The 14,103-nt window shown below is 31.1% G+C and overlaps 1 protein-coding gene across 1 annotated transcript; it reads right to left on the bottom strand.

The window, feature by feature from the left end:
* Positions 1–1,207: 1,207 nt before the first annotated feature.
* On the bottom strand, positions 1,208–5,806 carry LOC123230390 (probable leucine-rich repeat receptor-like protein kinase At1g35710). The gene has a single exon (XM_044656576.1). It carries the CDS (start codon positions 5,804–5,806, stop codon positions 1,208–1,210), a length of 4,599 nt encoding a protein of 1,532 aa, XP_044512511.1.
* Positions 5,807–14,103: the final 8,297 nt, after the last annotated feature.

The following is a 14,103-nucleotide window of genomic DNA, read 5'->3' as shown; positions in this document are numbered from 1 at the left end:
CTAATTCATACAAGCTATATATCATTGAAAAGAGGATTCAAAGATCTTTCCAACGACCTATAATAGCACTCATAATTTATTCAATCAGGCAGTCAAAACAGCAGATAAATTCAGTGGCAAAAACTGCCTCCCCTGTTTTTCTTTAGTAAAACAGTCCTTTCGGTTTATACAATCTTTAACAGTCGAAATGATCTCTAATTCATACAAGCTATATATCATTGGAAAGAGGATTCAAAGATCTTTCCAACAAGATATAATAGCACTCATAATTCATTCAATCAGGCAGTCAAAACAGCAGATAAATTCAGTGGCAAAAACTGCCTCCCCTGTTTTTCTTTAGTAAAACAGTCCTTTCGGTTTATACAATCTTTAACAGTCCAAATGATCTCTAAGTTATACAAGCTATATATCATTGGAAAGAGGATTCAAAGATCTTTCCAACAAGATATAATAGCACTCATAATTCATTCAATCAGGCAGCCAAAACATGGGACGAACTCAGTGGCAAAAACTGTAAATATTCTGTAACTTTCTGCCATGAGCAAAATCACATACATAGACATCCCAAATGGCAAAACAACATTCCTCAACATCAAAATCAACATATATAATATAGATCTAAGGAACCAAAACCCTAAAACATATCACATATCAAGGAGGAAACCCCTTACCTTATTTCAAGTCAAACCTTTGCAAGTTGGTTTTCTCCTCTTTGTTTTGCTTCCTTTATCATCAAGACAACTTTAAATCAATACCAAAACACTCTAACATATTCACATAACATGCATATAAACATAGATGAAAGAAGAAGGAAGGAGATCTTTGGTTACCAAAGCTTCCAAGTGCTTCCTTTTCTTTTCTTCTTATTTTATCTTCTAATATTCCTTCAACTTCTTCCTTTGGCTTCAAGAAAGCAAAGAAAAGAACATGAAAGGAGGCTGCTGGAGTTTTTTTTTTTACGGGAGAAGATGTAAATGAAGGAAAAGTCTTCTCTTTCTCTTTATATCTAAAGCCTTATCTCTTTCTCTTTTTCTCTTTTCCCTTTTTGCCCTTTTTTGCATTTATATATATATATATATTTATTTATTTATGCATATACATATATATATATATATAAAGCACACCCCTACATATATATATTTAAAATAAGAAAAATCTCAAAACAGGGTCAAAAGACATAATTACCCCTGGAATATACCTGAGGGTATTACAGAAAATGTACACAAAAACCAAAAAATTTCACAATATTTCGATGGCGTAACTCTGTTAGTGCCCTTATTTCATTCAAAAACTCTTTTTGGTCATCTATCTCATCAAGATGAAGCGAATGATATCTCTTTACTGCAAAAATACCGCCTGATAAAAGTTGTGCTCTGTAAACACTTCCAAATCCACCACTCCCGATGCAATACTTGGCATCAAAATTCTCTGTTGCACTTGCAATTTCTTCAAACATTGTTTTTCCATCAAAATTTAATACTGAAAGAAATTTATCCTTGTTCACAATTCTATGTTCGTTTGGTAAATCTTGTTTTTTTCTTCGAAAACAAAAGAACATTATTGTCACAACAATTAAAAGAGTAAGTGCTCCTAAAGCGGCGAAGGAAATTACCAACCTCTTTCTTGCAAAGTGTTTGCGTGAAGTGAGATTGCTGCAAGGTGTCAATCCAACAACATTGCCACACAATCCTTTATTCCCTTGTAATGCTTCAAATGGAGCCTCCAAAAATGCTTTGTTGTTGGGAATTGGACCTTGTAACTCATTATAAGATATGTCAATACGTGACAATCCATGCATTTCTTCAAAACAACTTGGGATGAAACCAGAAAGGTTGTTAAAGGAAAGATTTAGATATTCCAAACTTTCCATATTACAAATCTGAGACGGTATCTCTCCTTTGAGTAAATTATGACTCAAATCTAGTTCAGAGAGGTGAATCAAATTACCCAATTGAAATGGAATTTCGAGACTAAATTGATTGTTTCTCAGATTCAAGTAGAACAATTTTGATAGGAACCCCAATTCTCCCGGGATTGACTTGCATAATCTATTTGTAGACAAGTCAAGGTACTCAAGTTCTGTGAGTAAGCCAACTTCACGAGGTATGCCTCCAGAAAGTTGATTCCCAGTTAAAACAAGCTTGTTAAGAGAAGTCAGTTTTCCAAGTTCCGATGGAATCTCTCCAATTAAATGATTTGAAGAAAAGTCAAGTTTATGTAGTTTGGTCAAATTTTGAATCTTTGACATGATGCTCCCAGTAATATTGTTTCCAGAGACATTTAAAGTACCTAATTGAGAGCACTTTCCCCAAGTAGATGAAATTTCACCATAAAATTTGTTGTGACTAAGATCTGTGAAATTTAGATTTGGATAGATGCCAAAATCTTCAGAAATGTTTCCAGTAAATTGGTTATTTTGGAGGCGGACTCTAATTAAGCTAGGACAATCTCTCAAATCTTTTGGGATTCGGCCAGACAAATTGTTTTCACCAATGATAAAGTGGGTAAGTGATCCACTTCGACAAATATTACGGGGAAGAGAACCAGTGAAGTGATTATAAGACAACTCCAATTTAATCAACTTCAGGAAATTTCCAACTTCATAAGGAATGATTCCAGAAAGGTTGTTGTTGTTAAGATACAAATATTTGATATTGCTTAGATTTCCAATGGAATGAGGAATAGAGCCACTCAATTGATTTGTACTCAACTCTAGATCTAAAATGAACTTTAAGTTACTTATCTCTTCAGGAATGGTACCAGAAAGGTTGTTGGTGTAGAGGCATAAAACTTTTAAGTTGCTCAAATTTCCAATTGAGCGTGGAATAAAGCCATTCAATAAATTGTTGTTTAACCATAAATCTGAAATGAACTTCAAGTTTCCTATCTCCTCAGGAATGGCACCGAAAAGTTTGTTGGTGTTGAGGTATAAAACTTTTAAGTTGCTCAAATTTCCAATTGAGTGTGGAATAAAGCCATTCAATAAATTGTTGTTTAACCATAGATCTGAAATGAACTTCAAGTTACCTATCTCCTCAGGAATGGCACCAGAAAGGTTGTTGGAGTTGAGATACAAAACTTTTAGATTGCTCAAATTTCCAATGGAATGAGGAATTGAGCTACTTAGTTGATTTACACCCAAATCCAAATTCAAAATAGACTTCAAGTTACCTATCTCCTCAGGAATGAAGCCAGAAAGGTTGTTGGTATGGAGATATAAAACTTTTAAGTTGCTCAAATTTCCAATTGAGCGTGGAATAGAGCCATTCAATAAATTATTGCTTAAGCTTAGATTTGAAATGAACTTCAAGTTGCATATCTCCTCAGGAATGACCCCAGAAAGGTTGTTGGTGTGGAGGTATAAAACTTTTAAGTTGCTCAAATTTCCAATTGAGTGTGGAATAAAGCCATTCAATAAATTGTTGTTTAACCATAGATCTGAAATGAACTTCAAGTTACCTATCTCCTCAGGAATGGCACCAGAAAGGTTGTTGGAGTTGAGATACAAAACTTTTAGATTGCTCAAATTTCCAATGGAATGAGGAATTGAGCTACTTAGTTGATTTACACCCAAATCCAAATTCGAAATAGACTTCAAGTTACCTATCTCCTCAGGAATGAAGCCAGAAAGGTTGTTGGTATGGAGGTATAAAACTTTTAAGTTGCTCAAATTTCCAATTGAGCGTGGAATAGAGCCACTCAATAAATTCTTGCTTAAGCTTAGATTTGAAATGAACTTCAAGTTGCATATCTCCTCAGGAATGACACCAGAAAGGTTGTTGGTGTGGAGGTATAAAACTTTTAAGTTGCTCAAATTTCCAATTGAGCGTGGAATAAAGTCATTCAATAAATTGTTGTTTAACCATAGATCTGAAATGAACTTCAAGTTGCCTATCTCCTCAGGAATGGCACCAGAAAGGTTGTTGGTATTGAGATACAAAACTTTTAGATTGCTCAAATTTCCAATGGAATGAGGAATTGAGCTACTCAGTTGATTTACACCCAAATCCAAATTTGAAATAGACTTCAAGTTACCTATCTCCTCAGGAATGAAGCCAGAAAGGTTGTTGGTATGGAGGTATAAAACTTTTAAGTTGCTCAAATTTCCAATTGAGCGTGGAATAGAGCCACTCAATAAATTATTGCTTAAGCTTAGATTTGAAATGAACTTCAAGTTGCATATCTCCTCAGGAATGGCACCAAAAAGGTTGTTGGTGTGGAGGTATAAAACTTTTAAGTTGCTCAAATTTCCAATTGAGCGTGGAATAAAGCCATTCAATAAATTGTTGTTTAACCATAGATCTGAAATGAACTTCAAGTTGCCTATCTCCTCAGGAATGGCACCAGAAAGGTTATTGGTGTTGAGATACAAAACTTTTAGATTGCTCAAATTTCCAATGGAATGAGGAATTGAGCTACTCAGTTGATTTACACCCAAATCCAAATTTGAAATAGACTTCAAGTTACCTATCTCCTCAGGAATGAAGCCAGAAAGGTTGTTGGCATGGAGGTATAAAACTTTTAAGTTGCTCAAATTTCCAATTGAGCGTGGAATAGAGCCACTCAATAAATTATTGCTTAAGCTTAGATTTGAAATGAACTTCAAGTTGCATATCTCCTCAAGAATGGCACCAGAAAGGTTGTTGGTGTGGAGGTCTAAAACTTTTAAGTTGCTCAAATTTCCAATTGAGTGTGGAATAAAGCCATTCAATAAATTGTTGTTTAACCATAGATCTGAAATGAACTTCAAGTTACCTATCTCCTCAGGAATGGCACCGGAAAGGTTGTTGGAGTTGAGATACAAAACTTTTAGATTGCTCAAATTTCCAATGGAATGAGGAATTGAGCTACTCAGTTGATTTACACCCAAATCCAAATTCGAAATAGACTTCAAGTTACCTATCTCCTCAGGAATGAAGTCAAACAAGTTGTTGGTGTGGAGGTATAAAACTTTTAAGTTGCTCAAATTTCCAATTGAGCGTGGAATAGAGCCACTCAATAAATTCTTGCTTAAGCTTAGATCTGAAATAAACTTCAAGTTGCCTATCTCTTTAGGAATGGCACCGGAAAGGTAATTGGTGTAGAGGTATAAAATTTTTAAATTGCTCAAATTGCCAGTGGAGCGAGGAATAGAGCCACTTAATAGATTTGAGCTCAACTCTAGATCTGAAAGGAACCTCAAGTTGCCTATCTCCTCAGGAATGGCGCCAGAAAAGTTATTGGTGTGGAGGTATAAAACTTTTAAGTTTCTCATGTTTCCAATGGAATGAGGAATGGAACCACTTAATTGATTTTCCCCCAAAGCCAAATTTGTTAGGGAGCTCAAGTTTCCTATCTCATTCGGAATAGAACCAAACAATTTATTTGAGTAGAGGTAAAGGACCTCTAGATTTGTTAATTGATTGATTTGAGGAGGGATGACACCAAAGAGTCCATTCATGCTTAGATCAAAACGTGCAAGATTAGGAAACAATGAGAAATTTAGTTCATAAAGTGTGCCTTTTAGACTTGTGCTGGTCAAGTTAATACTAGTGATACTTCCAACACGATTGCAAGAGATTCCAAACCAAGTACATGGATTTGTTTTTGTTTTGAGGTGGATAGAGGTATTTGTGGCATTGACAGAAGAAAGAGTCCATGATGACAGACGAGAATGGCTATGGTTTTGAAGGCTGGCTTTCCATTTGAGAAGAGCTAGAGCCTCTTGAGTAGAATTAGAAGCAACATCAGGAGAAGATTGTGAAATAACAACAAACAAGAGCAGGAAAACAAGCGAAAAAACTCTCTTGAAGGTTGAAGACCCCATTGTTTATGAAATTATGTATTTAATGTGTCATAATTTGGAAACACTCATGTATATATATTAGCAACTCATAATGCATACTTCAATGCTTGGAAAAAGTTTCCCCTCTAATTTCCTGCTCACTTAATAAAATTTTCTACATCCTCTTGATGTGGATACTAATGTTTCTTTCCCTCCCCTAGCAATCACAAATGCACATAGGACAAATGAACTTGACTTGACTTTAAAAGTGTCTTTATCTTCAAATTTAATAATGAAATTTAAAAAGATAGAGGTAGACTAATTCAATTTTGTTGCCTATGTAGTTTTCTAGGCGTAAATTTTGTGCAACTTGCCCCTTGATCACGCGGACGATAAACTTTCTGTAGCTCTAAAAATATCAGCTAATAGTTGAAGACTATTAGTTAAATTCTGTATTAAGATTAGTTAATTTGTATATTTAAAGTATATACATATGATTTTATTGTTAAAATAATGGTTATTAGATTTTTTAACTTAAATTTAAGGTAAAAAATTTTATTGATTTATATTATAATCTAAAAATATTTAAATCAATAGGAAATTTCAAAAATTAATTGTCATTTAATTCAATCAAACATGATAAAATGGAGTTAGGGTTTATAATCTAATTGTCATTTAATTCAACCAGAAAGTCAAAAGTCCATCGTCATACACTAAAAAAGTTTTTACTATAGTTAATGGTAAAATCATTGTTTTATCAATAATATTAAAATAATTAAAATTATATCTCATTTCTCTCCTTTAACTTAAAAAACTAATAATATCCCTCTAGGTTAAGGTTTGAAAAATTCACTTCCCCCCCAAGGGTTTGATATCTCGAAATTTGACTATTTCCTTTGACGAACAACAACCTTCTCCTAAAATCTAACCAAAATCTTTGTTTAGACGATGAGCATCGTCCTTCGAAAGACAATGCTTCATTGTCCTTAGGTTTAGTATGAAGTTTTGAGTGGTTAAGCTTAGATTGGAAACCCCTAGTTGCCAGTGGCCAAAGAGATGAAAAAAAAAATCCAGAGATTTAAGAGGAAGTAACTTTTCAAAATTGATTTTGAGATGAAATATTAATTTTCAAAATTTGAGATAAAATTATTTAATTTTTAATATTATTATTAAAATAATGATTTTACTATTATATTTAACAATAATTTTAATAAAAATTTAAGAATGAAATAATGTTTAAATTTCTTAATTATCATAATATACTTTTGAGATTTAGGTAAAATTTAGATGAAAAATAATTCGGTAGGTCTTTTGTTTTTTTATTTAAAAGGCAAACTCCGTTAAATGCCACCAATTTCAATCACGAGAGCTGGTTGCCATCATTGAGTTTATATATATTTCCATAATCAACAAATCATTTTTAAAGCCGCCTCTCTTGACTTGCTTCACAATTATCAAAGCTGCCAGGCCCTACTAAGGCAAGGCACCCCAGAAAATACTTCACAATTATTAAAGTTGCATTCCTTCATGCCCCACGGCGTGGCTCATGGGCTGTTATAATATTTATCGGGGCCCCTGGGTCACGCTAAAATAAATGAAGATTTTTGTGCCGGTCAAGTCTCCTTAACGTGTCTGCTCTTTTACATTTATATAAGAAAATAATGATATTATAGAGATTTATATAACAAACTTAAATTTTAAAAGTGTTTATAATATTTTTTAAAATAATAATATGTTAATTAGATTTTTTTATTATTTTATTTATATTTTAAAATTATATTATATAATATAATATAATACTTAATATATAATATGTAAAATTAGATTTTTTATATAAAATACAATAACTGATTCATCTATCATGGATAACAAAAAATTATGTTTTAATCTTATTTATATTATATATAAATAATATGATTAAAATCCAATTGTGATTCTGATTTATGAACATTATAATTTTATTTTTTTATTTATCCTATAAGAATTAAGAAAATTTACATCCTATAAAATTATTTTGCAGTTCAATTAATTATTTTACTCCATAACGTGGCTTTGTTGGTAGGCCTGACAGAACAATTCACAATCCCAATCTAAACGTTACTTAGGACCAAAGAAAAAACTCTCTTCAAGGTTGAAAACCCCATTGTTTCTAAAAATATGTAATGCATATATCATAATTTGGAAACAGTGATATATATCAGCAACTCATAATGCATACTTTAATGGTTGGAAAAAGTTTCCCTTCTAATTTCCTGCTCACTTAATAAATTTTTCTACATCCTCTTGATGTGGATACTAATGTTTCTTGCCCTCTCTTAGCAATCACAAATGCAGATAGGACAAATGTACTTGACTTGACTTAAAAAGTGTCTTCATCTTCAAATTTAATAATGAAATTTAAAAAGACAGAGATAGACTAATTCAATTTTATTGATTATGTAGTTTTCTAGACGTAAATTTTGTATAACTTACCCCTTGATCACGCAGACAATAAACTTACTGTAACTCTCAAAATATCAGCTAATAGTTAAAAGACTATTTGTTAATTTCTGTATCAGGATTAGTTAATTTGTATACTTGAAAGTAAATAAGTATAATTTTATTGTTAAAATAATGATTATTAGATTTTTTAACTTAAATTTAAGGTAAAAAATTTTATTCATTTATATTATAACCTAAACATATTTAAATCAATTGGAAATTTCAAAAATTAATTGTCATTTAATTCAATCAAGCATGATAAAATGGAGTCAGGGTTTATAATCTAATTGCCATTTAATTCAACCACAAAGTCAAAAGTCCATTCTTATACATCCAAGAATTTTTTATTAAGGTTAATGATAAAACCATTATTTTATTAATAATATTAAAATAATTAAAATTATATTTCATTGCCCTTCATTAATTTGAAAAATTAATAATATCCTTCTAGGTTAAGGTTTGAAAATTTCACTCCCCCCCCCCCCCCCCCCCTCAAAAGGTTTGATATACCAAATTTGGCCACTTCCTTCGACGAACAACAACCTTCTCCTAAAATTTGATCAAAACCTTCCTCTAAACAATGAGTATCATCCTTTAAAAGACGATGTTTTGTCGTCCTTAGGATTGGGATGAAGTTTTTGGTGGCCAAGCTTAAGTTGAAAACTCTTGGTTGTTGGTGGCTAAAGAGATCAAAAAACAAAAATCTAGAGATTTGGGGGGAAGTTATTTTTCAAAGTTGAACTTGGGATGATATGTTAATTTTTAAAACTTGAGATAAAATTATGTATTTTTTAATATTATTATTAAAATAATAATTTTACTCTTATATTTAACGATAATTTTAATAAAAATTTAAGAATGAATAAATGTTTAAATTTTTTAATCAATAAAACTGTGTGTACCTATTTTTGGTACATAATTTATATACACAGATGAAGTATTATCATGTGATTGGATGTTTCTTTATCATATGATGACACATATTTTAAAATCATCTAATTACATAATAACACATCATTGTGTACATGAATTACGTACCAAAAATGGGTACACATAGCATTACTCTTTTTTAATTATCATAATATACTTTTAAGATTTAGTTAAAATTTGGATGAAAAATAATTCGGTAGGTTTTTTTTTTTTTTTTAAATTTAAAAGGCAAACTCCGTTAAATGCAACCAATTTCAATCACGAGAGCTGGTTGCCATCATTGAGTTTATATATGTTCCATAATCAACAAATCCTCATTGAGTTTATATATATTCCAGGCCCTGCTAAGGCAAGGCACCCCACAAAATACTGCACAATTATTAAAGTTGCATTCCTTCATGCCCCACGGCGTGGCTCATGGGCTGTTATAATATTTATCGGGCGCCCTGGGTCACGCTAAAATAAAACAAGATTTATGTGCCGGTCAAGTCTCCTTCACGTGTCTGCTATTAAATTTATCAATAAAATTATGTGTACTCATTTTTAGTACATAATTTATATACACAGATAAAGTGTTATCATGTGATTGGATGTTTATTTATTATACGATGACACATGTTTTAAAATCACCTAATTACATGATGACACATCATTGTGTACATGAATTGTGTATAAAAAATGAGTACATATAACATTGCTCTAAATTTATATAAGAAAATGTTAATGTTATAGAGATTTATATAAAAAATTTAAATTTTTTAGAATGTTTGTAATATTTTTTAAAATAATAATATGTTAATTAAAATTTTTTATTATTTTATTTATATTTTAAAATTATATTATATGATATAATACAATACTTGATATATAATATATAAAATTAGATTTTGTATATACGACATAATAAGTGATTCGACTATCATGAATAACAAAAAATTTATGTTTTAATCGTATTTATATTGTATATAAATAATATAATTAAAATCCAACTGTGATTCTGATTTATGAACATTATAATTTTATTTTTTTATTTATTCTATAAGAATTAAGAAAGTTAACATCCTAAAAAATTATTTTGCAGTTCAATTAATTATTTTACTTGATAAATATAACATCACTTTGTTGATAGGCCTTACACGGCAGTTCACAATCCCAGTCTAGACGTTACTAAGGACTAAAGAAAAATTGAAACGTCTATTCTGAAAGTCTCCCTCACTATTGTTAAGCTCATAAATTTGGATGCTAATGTCGCTTCTCCTCTTTGATTTTTAGCTTGTATAATTGAATCATGGAAAATTGGTAACCATTTATGCATGCATCAATAATTTGCGCAACTAGGATAGTGTCAATGTCTTTCAATTTCTTCTTAATTTATGCAATAATTTCTTCATAAAAATCCAACCGTGAATACTAAATTTCAGACTTCAACTCACATCAATAACGTTTGTTGAATGCAATAATATCTTTGATTTTTTTTTTTGAAATTTTTAGATTATAATATGCATAAATAAATTTGATTCTTGATACATATTATATGTTAAAGAAACTCAAAGAAATTATGCAGTTAAGTGTACTAGTAATTAAAATAAGAACACATAAGTTACTTAGTCATGGGCTACTCTAATTCCACCTGCATGTTGCTGCATATATTTAAGTGTAAAAAGAAATTTCTCTGCTGAGTTATGTGGAGGCCGACGGCCTGCATTGTCTGCTGTCACTGCATATTTCTTTGAAAATCTACATCACAAATTTCACACTTCCTGAATTTAGATAAACTCTTTTAACAATTTGTGTCTTGCTTTTGAGATTCTTAATATCTCTTCTACTCAAAAAAGGTTTCATGTTTATTTATAAGTTGTACTACATAAATTATATAGAAATCGTTCATTCAGTTAATAAAGATTATAAGAACAAACAAGTGAAAAAACTCCCTTCAAGGTTGAAAACCCCGTTATTTCTGAAATTATGTAATGCATATATCATAATTTGGAAACACTGGTATATATAAAAAACTCATAATGCATATATTAGTGCTTGGAAAATGTTTCCCCTCTAATTTCCTGCTCACTTAATAAATTTTTCTACATCCTCTTGATGTGGATACTAATGTTTCTTGCCCTCTCCTAGCAATCACAAATGCACATAGGACAAATGTACTTGACTTAACTAAAAAGTGTCATTGTCCTCAATTTTAATAATGAAATTTAAAAAGACAGAGGTAGACTAATTCAATTTTGTTGCTTATGAAGTTTTCTAGACGTAAATTTTGTGCAACTTGCCCCCTTGATCACACGGACAATAAACTTTCTGCAACTCTAAAAATATCAGCTAATAGTTAAAGACTATTAGTTATTTTTGTATTAGGATTAGTTAATTTGTATATTCAAAAATATGTAGGTGTAATTTTTTTATTAAAATAATTATCATTAGATTTTTTAACGTAAATTTAAGGTAAAAAATTTTATTCATATATATTATAATCTAAAAACATTTAAATCAATTGGACATTTCAAAAATTAATTGTCATGTATTTCAATCAAAGATGATAAAATGGAGTCCAGGGGCTGAAGCATCAAAGAAACCAGTATTTTTCATCAAACGTCATTGATGTGAGTTGACCGTTGACGTTTAGTATTCACAGTCGGACTTTTATGAATACATTATTTTCAGGCCAAAGGACTATTTTCCACCCAAAGTTCTAATGGGTTCTCAAAGTCATAATCGTAGAGTTTTAAAAAATCTAAAATTTCACCTATAGACCAACTGTTAGTAGAAAATATAGGGGTAAAATTGTTATTTTATTAATAATATTAAAAAATATAAAATTTATTATTTCTCCAATAAGTTTAAAAAACTAACAACTTCACCTCTGTCTAAAGTTTTCTAACTTTGAAAAGTCACATTTTTCCCTCCAAACCAAAGGTTTTTTCTTTCACCCCTCTGATCACCATTCTAGTGCCTACGACCTCCCCCCTTCACCCTAAAACGTAGGTCAGTGCACAATGGGACATGACGACTTCTTCTCTCCAGATCTCTTAGTTGAAGACAAATGGATCTAGAGGAGATCTTTTTGTTGGAGACAAAGAGATCGAGAGATCTCTTCATCTTTGATAAAGAGATATCTTCAGATCTCTTTGTTGAGACGAAGAGACCAATCTCTTCATCTCTAACTAAGAGATTTGGAGAGAGGCAGCACCAGAGATGGTGGTTGGAGGGGAGAAGAAGAAAACCCTAAGTTTGGAGAAGAATATGTGATTATAAAACTTTAGGCAGGGGTGAAGTCGTTAGTTTTAAAACTTAGGGGGGGAAAAATAAGTTTTATATTTTTTTAGTATTATTAGTAAAATAACAATTTTACCTCTATCTCTAATAGAAGATTTTAACCTCAGTTGATCAATGAGTGAGACTTTGGGTTTTTCAAACTCCGGAAGTATGACTTCGAGAACCCAACTAAACTTGGGTGGAAAATAGTCCTATGACTTTATTTTCATTTTAATAATGAAATTTAAAAAGACAAAGGTAGACTAATTCAATTTTGTTGCTTATGTAGTTTTCTAGACGTAAATTTCATGCAACTTGCCACTTGATCACGCGGACAATATGCTTTCTTCAACTCTAAAAATATCAGCTGATACTTAAAGACTATTAGTTAATTTCTGAACCAGGATTAGTTAATTAGTATACTTGAGAGTAAATATCATTGTAGGCTTCTATTTATGATTAAAATGGAGTCTAGGGTCTATACAATACATATTGTTGATACAAAACGATACACTTTTTAGATAAAATGATGATATAGTTGAGGTGTATATACGAAATTTTAAATTTTCAAAGGTGTTTATGATATTTTCTAAAATAATGATATATCAATTAGAATTTTTTTATTATTTTATTTTTTAAAAGTTAAATAATAAATACGATACGATACGATACTTGATACATAATACGTAAAATTAAATTTTTAATACATGATACGATACACGATTTGATTACTATAGTTAACAATAGATTTATGTTTTAATGTCTATATCCTTATCAAGCAAAACAATGATAGCTTTAATGTCTGTACAATTTTTAACATTGATTCTTAAGAAAAGCTAAACCCCTTTCAGGAAGAGTAGCAATCCCTTTCCAAGCCCAAAGAAAAACGGATCGCCTAAATGTTATCCGTGATGGTGGCATTATATTTTCTTGTAACTGGCTTTAGAACCGCTGAAGCTTTAGCTTCTATATCAAAATCCTACTCGACTTATTTGTCCTACAACATGGAAATCTGGTAAAACCTTTTTATTGCGTCCTTTTCTGTGAGGAACAAACTCCAGCTAAACCTATGACCCAAAACTGTTGGCTCCAAGAACGTAGGACCTTGAAACTTAGCCCGTGCCTAGGATCATGTGCAACATGATAGACCAAAAAAGGATACAACTGATACAGTAATATCGACCCAAAAATGAAATAAGTGTTTCTTGATTGTGATTAATTACCTGAACATAAATATCAAACATGCCCCCTCCAAGACTTCCATATGTGTTGGCATTTGTGAACTGAATCTCAGTGAAGTCTAGATTGACAACATAATTCCTATTTTCTAAGCAATATAAAAAAATAATTGAAAGAGGAGCTTTGCAGGCATCAATGAATAATTCTGAAATGTTTGATGAGAGCACAGATGTAACATAAAGTTTGTTTTGTTCATTATTATCATCTGTGAAGTCTCCAGTACTACTAAATCCCCAATGATCAATTGAATAATAAGTTGCAACACCACCATTTTCTTTTACAGTATTCCCACCACAATTAATGTAGAAAGAGCGCCAATCTGTGATTCGAAGAAAATGTTGAAGATCAGCTTAACAAGGAGCTCTAAGTTGTTTTTGGTTAAGTAGAAAACATTTATGGATAGAAAACAGAGATTAACTTGTGATCCA

The sequence above is a fragment of the Mangifera indica genome, chromosome 12 (genome assembly GCF_011075055.1).
Source record: "Mangifera indica cultivar Alphonso chromosome 12, CATAS_Mindica_2.1, whole genome shotgun sequence".
In the NCBI taxonomy this organism is placed as follows: domain Eukaryota; kingdom Viridiplantae; phylum Streptophyta; class Magnoliopsida; order Sapindales; family Anacardiaceae; genus Mangifera; species Mangifera indica.
This window is presented reverse-complemented; position numbering and strand designations above follow the sequence as displayed.

Bases quoted from the DNA above. Each gene is read 5' to 3' on its own strand.
- LOC123230390 (XM_044656576.1), bottom strand. From the start codon at position 5,806: ATGGGGTCTTCAACCTTCAAGAGAGTTTTTTCGCTTGTTTTCCTGCTC.